Source organism: Leptodactylus fuscus, chromosome 6 (genome assembly GCF_031893055.1).
Source record: "Leptodactylus fuscus isolate aLepFus1 chromosome 6, aLepFus1.hap2, whole genome shotgun sequence".
NCBI lineage: Eukaryota > Metazoa > Chordata > Amphibia > Anura > Leptodactylidae > Leptodactylus > Leptodactylus fuscus.
In genome coordinates this window covers 136,672,067-136,684,488 of record NC_134270.1, presented here as the reverse complement: position 1 = coordinate 136,684,488, position 12,422 = coordinate 136,672,067, and the positions used below count along the sequence as shown (strand labels likewise).

Below are 12,422 nucleotides of genomic sequence, written 5' to 3'. Positions count from 1 at the left end.
TTTGGGCACCCCTATTAATCTTAATCATTTTTAGTTCTAAATATTTTGGTGTTTATAACAGCCATTTCAGTTTGATATATCTAATAACTGATGGACACAGTAATATTTCAGGATTGAAATGAGGTTTATTGTACTAACAGAAAATGTGCAATATGCATTAAACCAAAATTTGACCGGTGCAAAAGTATGGGCACCTCAACAGAAAAGTGACATTAATATTTAGTAGATCCTCCTTTTGCAAAGATAACAGCCTCTAGTCGCTTCCTGTAGCTTTTAATCAGTTCCTGGATCCTGGATAAAGGTATTTTGGACAAACAATTCAAGTTCAGTTAAGTTAGATGGTCGCCGAGCATGGATAGCCCGATTCAAATCATCCCACAAATGTTCAATGATATTCAGGTCTGGGGACTGGGATGGCCATTCCAGAACATTGTAATTGTTCCTCTGCATGAATGCCTGAGGATTTGGAGCGGTGTTTTGGATCATTGTCTTGCTGAAATATCCATCCCCGGCGTAACTTCAACTTCGTCACTGATTCTTGAACATTATTCTCAAGAATCTGCTGATACTGAGTGGAATCCATGCGACCCTCAACTTTAACAAGATTCCCGATGCCGGCATTGGCCACACAGCCCCAAAGCATGATGGAACCTCCACCAAATTTTACAGTGGGTAGCATGTGTTTTTCTTGGAATGCTGTTTCCTTTTGGACGCCATGCATAACGCCTTTTTTTATAACCAAACAACTCAATTTTTGTTTCCAAAATGAAGCTGCCTTGTCCAAATGTGCTTTTTCATACCTCAGGCAACTCTATTTGTGGCGTACGTGCAGAAACGGCTTCTTTCTCATCACTCTCCCATACAGCTTCTATTTGTGCAAAGTGCGCTGTATAGTTGACCGATGCACAGTGACACCATCTGCAGCAAGATGATGCTGCAGCTCTTTGGAGGTGGTCTGTGGATTGTCCTTGACTGTTCTCACCATTCTTCTTCTCTGCCTTTCTAATATTTTTCTTGGCCTGCCACTTCTGGGCTTAACAAGAACTGTCCCTGTGGTCTTCCATTTCCTTACTATGTTCCTCACAGTGGAAACTGACAGGTTAAATCTCTGAGACAACTTTTTGTATCCTTCCCCTGAACAACTATGTTGAACAATCTTTGTTTTCAGATCATTTGAGAGTTGTTTTGAGTAGCCCATGATGCCACTCTTCAGAGGAGATTCAAATAGGAGATCAACTTGCAATTGGCCACCTTAAATACCTTTTCTTATGATTGGATACATCTGGCTATGAAGTTCAAAGCTCACTGAGGTTACAAAACCAATTTTGTGCTTCAGTAAGTCAGTAAAAAGTAGTTAGGGGAATTCAAATCAATAAAATGATAAGGGTGCCCATACTTTTGCACCGGTCAAATTTTGGTTTAATGCATATTGCACATTTTCTGTTAGTACAATAAACCTCATTTCAATCCTGAAATATTACTGTGTCCATCAGTTATTAGATATATCAAACTGAAATGGCTGTTGCAAACACCAAAATATTTAGAACAAAAAATGATTAAGATTAATAGGGGTGCCCAAACTTTTTCATAGGACTGTATAGAGAAGAACTGGCCTGTACTGATATGAATAAAATACTTTATCTGCAATAGAAAGCTCCATTTAGCTGCAGCATCATACTAATCCCGTGTTTCTGGTGAAATTGTTCTCTCCCTCTACTGTCTTCTCCTTTTCCCTTCTTCACAGGCTTCTATAGACAAGAGCAAGAGCAATCTACGTTTTTTGACCTGCAGTCTGTCTCAAGACACATATACAGTAGTGGAATCTTCAGAATGAAAGTCAGTTTAGCGGGTTGAGTGTGAAGCAAAACAACCTGATCAGAGGAGAAAGAAGCATTTTTCTTTGGTAAGATATACAACACACTGTATTGTATTATACCTGTATTATTGATTTATTCTAAGTTTAAAAAATAGAGATTAAGTTTCTAAACCTTGAAGAAGAAGTATGGCACAACTGGACAGCAGAAAACTTTGCCTCCTCAGGATTCAATATTAAGCACACAAGTCTATGAATCCATTCTGCCTTGTGTTAACAGTTAAGGTTGTTATTGGCAGTATGGTAGTAGCATGGAGAATGTTATCTTGACAAGCATCCCGTGTGATAAAATTCTATAGTTAAGAAAATGTCTACCAAGTATAAGATGCTTTACCGTCTATTTTTATAAGGTCTTCATCTACTGTAGAATGAATTTTGATTCTATGTTCTAGATTAGAGATCTGATAATTCAGTATAATTACAATGAACCAAACAAGAGTGACAGAATTCATTGTATTGGGTTTTAGAAACACTCACAGGTTCAATATTGTGCTCTTCATATTTTTCTTGATCATCTTCATTTTTACTGTTTTGGGAAACCTTCTTATCATTGTCCTAGTGTCCACCAATGTCCACCTCCAGTCCCCCATGTATTACTTCCTTTGCCATCTTTCTTTTACTGATCTTGTATCTTCTACAAACATTGTTCCCAACATGCTCGGTGCCATTTTACTTGGGGGGATAATAATGACTTATCTTGGCTGCATCACCCAGTTATACTTCTTCAGTGGTACAATGGTTACAGAATGTTATCTTCTTGCGGTGATGTCGTATGATCGATACTTGGCCATCTGCAACCCTCTAAGATATTCTAGTATCATGGACTTCAAGCACCAGATCTGTCTTTCAGTATGGCCATGGTTGGTGGGTCTTACTCTTAATCTTGTTGGTGTTTTTCCTATTTCAAACTTTGATTTTTGCCATGACAATATCATTGACCATTTCTACTGTGACTTTTTTCCTCTTCAGAAGCTTTCTTGCTCAGATACTTCTGCTGTAGATCTGAAAGCATTATTACTTTCTATGCCAATATTTATCTTCCCATGTGGTTTGATCACTGTAACCTATGTGTGTATCTTTCTCACCATATATAAGATACCGTCTACAACTGGCAAACAGAAAACCTTTTCTACCTGCAGTTCTCATCTTATTGTTGTGGGGACATTTTATGGGACATTCATAGCTAAATACATGATCCCAACTAAAGAACAATCAATGCTCATCAATAAGATTATTTCCTTACTGCACACTGTATTTACTCCTCTGATTAACCCTATAATATACAGTCTCAGAAACCAGGACATAAAAAGGACACTTAAAAAAGTTTTGGAACAATTGAAAGAACTTTCATTCTAATATTTTTTAATATAATAGATTGTGCTAACACAATATGATATGCCAAGTATATTTTACGTTTTGTTAACACAGCTCAGTTAAGGCAACATGTACACCACTGTGGTATCTGTGATTTTCAGTGGACCATGCATTGAAATAAATGGACTGAGCCAAAAATATGGACAGGTATTTTACAGCTCTTCACTATCAAGTACACACAGATGCAATGCACGCACGCACTGACAAAACACGTCTGGTATCTTTAGTGGCTGTTCCCCATAGGTTTCTTTTGCATAAAGCTGTGAATTTTGGTATCTATGGCTCAGATTTCCACAAGCGACATGCCCTTTCTTGACGCGGATTCTGCGGCTGAATCAGCGGCTAACGTCCATGGTGCGACACTCCCAACTGACTAGGCCCATTCATTTGGGCCTAATCCGGAGCGGAATGCTGTGACTGGATTCCGGTGCACTGTATGCACTGCACCGGCATTCAGTCGTGGCTAGACGTTTTTTTAACCCGACTCTGAGGCGGTTTCCGCATCAAAATCCGGTCCAAAAAACCTTGTCTGAACCCAGCCTAAGGGCTCTGGGAAAGCTAAGGTATTACAAACTTGCAAAGTAATTGCTTGGGATGAATGTACCATGGCGCACAAGAAAGCAGTTGAGGCCCTTGATCACACCTTGAAAGATCTGCTGGGAGCTGATTTTTTAATGGGGGGAATTGTTGTATTTATGCAGGTGACTTCTGCCAGACGTTACCTGTTCTTAAGGGAGCAACACCAGCGGATGAGCTGAATGCCTGTCTAAAGTCTTCTTATCTGTGGATACATGTTCAGAAGCAAACTCTCACTACCAATATGCAGGTTCATTTGATGGGAAATACAACTGCGGATAAATTTACACACCAGCTACTAGTTCCCTACTGATTCCATTACTGGTCTCATTTCCTTTCTGGAAGATTTTTGTGAAATGACATCTTCGGTAATGGAGCTTATTGACCAAGTTTTCCCTGATATTTGTAACAATTTTAACAACCATCAGTGGCTTTGTGAACGTGCAATCCTTGCACCTAAAAATGATAGTGTCAGCTCCATAAATCTACTAATTCAGAGAATTAGTCATGGAGAGTGAGCAAGCTGTATTGTATCCATTGGAGTTCCTGAATTCTTTGGAGCCTCCTGTAACGCCACCGCATAAACTCCCTTTAAAAATAGGAGTCACTATAATTTTGATTCGGAACCTTGACCCACCAAAAATGTGTAACGGCACAAGATTGTGCATTAAGAGTCTCAGGCTTAATGTTCTTATGGGAAACTCTAAGGGAGCAAATGTTTTCATTCCACGTATTCCTTTGCTACCTTTGCTACCATTTGCTTTGCAAGATCAGCTGTATGTAATGGCTGACACTGTCCTCTAACACCCCCGCTTGAAGCTCAGCTCCGATTGTTGATGTTAACCCCTGAGATGCTGCGGTCAAACATGATCGTGGCAACTCAGGAGTTATATCATATATTTGGGTCCCGATTGCCCCCCGATGTTCCCGGGATGGGGGGGGGGGAGGGTGTGACATAATTAAAAGTAAAAAAAATACTGATACTTACCTGTCTTGGGCTCAACATCCACATAGCCACAACCTCATTATTCAAATCAGTCTCTTAAAATAAGGCCGATTGCGGAAAAATTGATAAACTGATAATTTTTTAAACATTTAAAGAGTTAAATAATTTAATTAACATATTTCATTGTTTAGATTTCTTCGTAATTAAAAAAAATGTCATCTCTACATTTTTACTCTCTTCCTTTACGTAAAAAGCCACAATATTGTAATTTGAGGTTAAAAGAATATTTAAATTGGCATCAGACGAGATGGTAGCTATCATGTTGTTATCCTCATCGACAACTTGTTGGTACAGTAAAAAAAAGTTAAAAAGTAAGAAATTTAATTAGAAAGATAAAATGTAACATAATGCTTTGTAAAGTTACATCAACTTTTTCGTAATAAAAATTGAATCTAAATTTAATTATTACATTTTTAATTTATTAAAGATATCGGTGAGAGATAATTATTTGCACATCTATACAGTCCTGATTTAACAGGGCCTTTATGCTGTTCTATTCTAAAAAATGTTAGGCGCAAATTAGCCATTCTGTGCAGAGTATAAATTTTCAAGCCATTTCTCAAAACAATCGTAGCAAAAATCAAGAATTCTTAGCCTCCAATCTCCACAGTTACCAGTTATTCTCACACTTATTTTAAAGGTGTTTGTTAGTGGGGAAACAAATTAGGAACATATTCGCCATTTTATTCCCGTTATAAAATTACAGGCCAGTATGTGAAACAGAGAGGCAACAGGCTATGTCCAGGGGAGGGCCACAGGTCTAAATGTTTCTGACAGACACATCACCATCGTCCACCCTCTCACAGCTGTGGGAGAGAGTGGGGGTGGTAGGAACAGTATGGTCTCCATCAGCAGCAGCCTGAGCCTAGAGTCACTGGTTAGCAACTGTTTTCACCTGCATAGTGAAGAAACTGCTCATCAACAGCTAAACATAGAGCAGAACTTGAACCAGCAGGTGGTGGCATGCTTAGAGTGCACCCTGTCACCTATTGTGGAAGATCTGCTGGACTTTTGGGCAGCCAAAACTGTATTTGTGGCCAGAACTGGCCAAGTTTGGCCTGGAACAGCTGTCGTGCCTGACCAGTAGTGTGGCATCAGAGCGGATGTTTAGTGTAGCGGGGGCCATACTTATCCCAAGGAGTACTTGCCTGTCCACCCAAAATTTGTAGAGACTCACCTTTGTGAAGATGAATCAGGTGTGGATCAGCCAGGATCTCCACCCACCAATGCCTGATGCAGCAGGTTAAATGATCCATGCTGCCTCATCTCAATCTGCCCCTGAGTCACTGTATGGCCTCATCATGCTGCTACCACCTCCTCACTCTTCCATTGGGTCACTGTATGGCTTCTTCACACAACTTCCACCTCCTAACTCTCCCACTGAGTGACTGTATGGCCTCCTCACACTGCTGCCACCTCCTTACTCTTCTACTGGGTCATTGTATGGCATTCTAAGGCTGTTGCTACCTCCACATTATAGCAACTTTCCACTCAGTGGCTTACTCACGCTGCTGCCACCTCCTTACTCTGCAACTGGGTGACTGCATGGCCTCCTCATGCTGCTACCACCTCCTCACCATGCCATTGGTTCACTATATAGTCTCCTCATGCTACTGCCACTTCCTCACTGGCTGACTGTATGGGCTCCTAAGACTGTTGCTACCTCCACATTATATCAACTTGCCACTCTGTGGCCTCCTCATGCTGCTAGCTCAACACTATATTGTCATGTCACTATGATGCCCTCTCCACTCTGTCAGGGGGGGCTCTACTTAGAGTGCACTCTGCCACCTGTTGGGGAAGATCTTCTGTACTTTTGGGCTGCCAAACTGCATTTGTGGCCACAACTGGCTGAGTTTCACCTGAAAAAGCTGTCCTGCCCAGCCAGTAGTGCGGCATCGGAGTGGGTGTTTAGTGCAGCGGGGGCCATAGTTACCCCAAGGAGTACTCACCTGTCCCCCCAAAATTTGTAGAGACTCACCTTTGTGAATATGAATCTGGTGTGGATCAACCAATGCCTGATGCAGCAGATTAAATGATCCATGCTGCCTCTTCTCACTGGGTCACTGTATGGCCTCATAAGGCTGCTGTCATCTCTATACTCTGCCATTGGGTCACAAATGTATATGTGTATATATTATATGTATATATATTCTCTGCTGGGAAGATTGGGCATTTGGGGAGTGTGAAGAGGTAAACTATTTTGTGTTATGTTTCCATGTGATTTCTTCTTTGTAACCTTAGTGGTGGTACATAAGTCCCCAGATCTGGTAATATCTCTGTGTGAATGTTCTATTACTGCTTCTTATTTCTTTCTTTCCTCATTAGGCTGGCCACCTAATGCTCTATTTTCCTACTATTTCTTGTCTTACCATCTGGGAACCATATACTAACACTAAGGAACTGTTCACATTAACATGGATTTATAAAGTGTTTTTTGTATATTTACCTGCAGTAGTGGAGTTGCACTGGGTGTGTCTCCCCTGATCTTATAAGAGGCAAGTCTGCAGCAACTCCAGGGTTTTATAGGGAAAACTGCAGAGTATTATGGGAAATGTCTAAGGTATAAAATGATTCCAATTCCCAGAAAGCTGGGTGTGTGTTGGTGAAGTTCACATGATGAATTGTTTGTGAGACTACAGCAGCCTGAGGTACAAGGTGTTTGTTGTATACATTATGGAGATTTTCTGAAGAATTATTATTTTTTGTTAAAACTGGACTTCCTGAAATAAACTCCTTGGATTCTTTTCATCATTCAAGACCTGATTGTTTTTTGAAAAATCCCATGCTTCACATATGGTGTCAGAAGTGGGATCATTTTTGGAGTATTGCTGTAAGTACTCAAGCCTAAAGAAACAAGGGAGTTATGTACAAGACACGTTCCTGGCGTATTAATGCAAAGCCACCAACTAAGTCTGCAAAGCGAACTGTTGCAAGGAAACTAGTGAATATGGAAAGTCAAGGTGTCAGACAGAGAGCACTGCTAGAGGAGGATGCAGAAGGGCAAGGAGCCACAGCTGCTCCATTAACTCCAAGTGTTGCTGAGCCTTCTGAAAAGACTTTACCAGAGAGCATTGCTGACCTTATGAAATGGTTAACTGTGCAGCAGATCAATGCAGAAAAAAGGCAAATGGAGGAAGCCAGGAGAAATTGCGAGGAATTGCGACGTCAGGATGAACGCTGGAGGGAGCTGTTTCAAACCCTGAGACCGCCTGTTGCTTGGAAAGACCCTCGCATGACTAAACTTTCTCCAGAAGATGATATTGAAGCCTATTTATCCACATTTGAAAGAATTGCACATACCTGTCAGTGGCCTAAGGAACAGTGGGTGGTAAGACTGGCGCCATATCTTACTGGACAAGCCCAACTGGCATATAGCCACATGAACATGAATGATGCAAATAACTATGACTTGGTTAAAGAGACTATTCTAAGGCGATATGACATCAGTGAGGAAACCTATAGACAGAGGTTCAGAGAACTCAAGTACAGCTACACTGATGGTCCAAGGGAAGTCTTTACTCGCCTGCAAGACTTATACATGAAATGGATGAAACCAGACAACAAGACGACTGAGCAGATTAGTGAAGCGATCATACTTGAACAGTTTCTACAAATTCTTCCAGCTGATGTTCTTGCTTGGGTTAAAAAACATCGGCCCAAAAATGCTGACAAAGCTATTTCTTTGGCAGAGGACTTTATCCTAGCAAAAAGAGACCTAAGCAGGTCTGCAACTGGCCCAGCCAAACCATTCAGAACTTTCTCTGGAGGGAGAGGTCAAGAAGCCAGAAGTCCATTAAAAACTGTCACCAGTGAAAAAATGTGCTATATTTGCCAAGAAAAGGGACACATAGCTAAATTTTGCCCCAGAAAAAGCACTAAAGGCACAAAGTCTGGATTGTTTTTTGCTAGCAGTGACTTCATGCTGCCAATCCAAGTTAATGGACAGAACGTGGATGCTTTGCTTGATTCTGGCAGTAAATTAAGCTTGGTAAAGGAGAACCTAATAACTCAGAAGATGGACTCTCCCAAAGTGCCAATTACTTGTGTTCATGGAGATACAAAAAAATACTCCACATCAAATATTGACCTGCAGTTGGATGAAAAATGTTTTACTATGCCAGTAGTTGTTGTTCCAGAACTACAAGTCCCAGTGATCCTTGGAAGAACCACACCCGGATTCAAAGATTTGCTAATGGGGAAAAGCCAGCTGTCTGCTGTGACTACCAGAGCTAAAGCAAAGGCACACAAGAGAGGTGAGACTTTGGAGGACATTTTCCCATTCCATGAGGACATCATGGAGCCGCCATCATCAAAGCCTCTGAGAGTTCCAGGACAGCAGGATGTCTCTAGGAGAAGAGTTTCCCTGGATGGCAAGTATAAAAATGCTGACTTGTGGGACACTGATATTGCATTTGAACAAAAACAGGACATTGACTTATATGCATTGTATGAACACGGTTTAACTAACAGTAAAGTGGTTGCAGAAAGTGGTAAGCAGCTTGTTACACCCTATTATCTGGTGGAAAACAATATTTTATATAGAGTGTGTAGTCACCCAAAAACAGGAGAACAAGTGCAACAGTTAGTTGTGCCAAAAAAGTTTAGACCAGAAATTTTGAAATTAGCGCATGATATTCCTGTTGCTGGACATTTGGGTTATAAAAGAACTTTGGCCAGAGTACTCTATCGGTTCTATTGGCCTGGAGTTTATGATGAGATCACTACTTACTGTCGTAGTTGCCCAATATGTCAGTACACTGCTTCAGCTCCTCCCAAAGCAGAGCTTATACCCTTACCAATAATTGATGAACCATTTAATACTGTGGGTATGGATATTATCGGTCCACTAGAAAGAAGTTCCAAAGGTAACCGTTTCATTCTTACAATTGTTGATTACTGTACCAAGTATCCTGAAGCCATACCTATGCGCACAGTTACTGCTAAAAGAGTTGCAGAGGAAATTTTGAAGGTGTTTAGCAGGGTTGGATTACCTAAGCAAATCCTTACTGATCAGGGGAGTAACTTTACATCTTCCTTTCTGTTAGAAGTTTATAAGCTTCTTGGTATACAGCCTCTCAGGACTACCCCTTATCATCCACAAACTGATGGGTTGACTGAACGGTATAACCAAACCTTGAAAAACATGCTTAGGAAATTTGCACATAACGATCCAAAACTGTGGGACAAATGGTTGCCCTTTCTATTATTTGCCTATCGTGAGGTTCCACAAGAGTCTACAGGGTTTAGCCCTTTTGAATTGTTATATGGGAGACGACCCAGGGGACTCTTGGATGTTATTAAAGAGGTATGGGAAGGTAAAGATGGTCATCAGAAAAATGTGGTAGAACATGTATTGGAAACGAGAGAGAGATTAATGAAATTGATTAAGGTAGCTCATGATAATGTCCACAAGGCAAAAGTTTACCAAAAGAAATGGTATGATCAACATGCCAAAAATAAATCAATTAAAGTTGGGGATAAGGTTCTTCTCTTACTTCCCAGTAGTGAGAATAAGTTGTTGGCCAGATGGCAAGGGCCATATAAAGTGGTTAGACAAACAGGTCCTGTTGACTTTGAAATTGAAACCCCAGATAAAAAACAAAAAAATAAGGTTTACCATGTAAATTTATTAAAACGTTGGATTGAACCAGAGGTTGGTCCTAAAGATAACACTACGTGTACTATTGTAGCAGAGTCTTCACAAGATGTGTCTGAAGAAATGTATGATTTGTTGAAAAATTGTGCTCACTGGTCAGAGGTAACATTGAATCCAAAGTTATCTAAAACGCAACATTGTGACCTGAGGAAGATTATTGGGTCTAGTTCACATATTTTTGGAAGTAAGCCTGGCCGTGTGTCTTTAGTTTCTCATACAATAAATACTGGAGATCATCCGCCTATCAGACATAGACCTTATCGTATACCTGAAAAATTAAAGGGTAAGGCTGAAAATGAGGTTCAGGAAATGCTTAAATTGGGCGTTATTGAACCCTCTAAAAGTCCTTGGTCATCACCTGTAGTGATGATTGGGAAAAAAGATGGGACAATAAGATTTTGCATAGATTTTCGTAAAATTAATGCTATATCTAGTTTTGACAATTACCCAATGCCACGTATTGATGAGCTCATAGATAGATTGGGGTGTGCAGAATATATTTCTACCCTAGATTTATGTAAGGGGTACTGGCAAATTCCACTTGATGAGAAATCAAAAGAAAAAACTGCCTTTGTGATGCCTAATGGTTTGTATCAGTTCAGAAACATGCCATTTGGTCTTCATGGTGCTCCAGCCACGTTTCAAAGAGCCATGGACTTACTCTTGAAGGATCATACGGAGTACAGTGCTGCTTATTTAGATGATGTGGTAATCTTTAGCAAATCATGGGAAGAGCACTTGTATCACTTGGAAAAGGTGATAACTGAAATTGGGAAAGCAGGATTTACAATTAATCCACGTAAATGTGCTTTGGGATTCCAAGAAACAAAGTACCTTGGGTTTATTGTGGGTAGTGGTAAAGTAAGGCCAGAGATATCCAAAGTACAAGCCATTCAATCTGCAACTATTCCAGCCACAAAGAAAGAGGTCAGATCCTTTTTAGGTCTTGTTGGCTATTATAGACGTTTTATTCCAAACTTTGCTACTATCGTTGCTCCCTTAACCGACCTAACTAAAAAGAACAGTAGAGAGGACGTGATATGGACAAGAGAATGTGATTTAGCTTTTGAACAAATAAAAGAAATTTTGTGTAAAGAACCAGTCTTACAAAGCCCAAACTTTGACAAACCATTTATTGTACAGACGGATGCATCTGAGGTGGGACTTGGGGCAGTCCTGAGTCAAGAGATTAATGGTGAGGAACACCCTATTCTTTATCTAAGTAGGAAACTTTTTCCCCGTGAACAAAAGTATTCTACAATCGAGAAGGAAGGGCTGGCGATAAAGTGGGCATTGGAGGCATTACGCTATTATTTATTAGGAAGAGAGTTTACTTTAGTGACGGATCATCATCCCCTCACTTGGATTCATACCATGAAGGACAAAAATGCCAGAATAACTAGATGGTATTTAGCATTACAGCCATTTAAATTTGAGATACAACATCGGTCAGGGTCCAAGCACCAAAATGCCGATCATTTGTCTAGGTATGGTGCTGAAGTGAAAGCTGTCTGAAGAAGGACAAGCTTCTTCTTAAGGGGGGAGGAATGTGAAGAGGTAAACTATTTTGTGTTATGTTTCCATGTGATTTCTTCTTTGTAACCTTAGTGGTGGTACATAAGTCCCCAGATCTGGTAATATCTCTGTGTGAATGTTCTATTACTGCTTCTTATTTCTTTCTTTCCTCATTAGGCTGGCCACCTAATGCTCTATTTTCCTACTATTTCTTGTCTTACCATCTGGGAACCATATACTAACACTAAGGAACTGTTCACATTAACATGGATTTATAAAGTGTTTTTTGTATATTTACCTGCAGTAGTGGAGTTGCACTGGGTGTGTCTCCCCTGATCTTATAAGAGGCAAGTCTGCAGCAACTCCAGGGTTTTATAGGGAAAACTGCAGAGTATTATGGGAAATGTCTAAGGTATAAA

The 12,422-nt window shown here is 40.3% G+C and overlaps 1 protein-coding gene across 1 annotated transcript; it reads left to right on the top strand.

The window, feature by feature from the left end:
- Window positions 1-2,293: 2,293 nt before the first annotated feature.
- Window positions 2,294-3,229, top strand: LOC142210068 (olfactory receptor 10A7-like). The gene has a single exon (XM_075279098.1). The coding sequence runs from the start codon at window positions 2,297-2,299 to the stop codon at window positions 3,227-3,229; it is 933 nt and encodes a 310-aa protein (XP_075135199.1). The 5' UTR covers window positions 2,294-2,296.
- The last annotated feature ends 9,193 nt before the right edge of the window (window positions 3,230-12,422 follow it).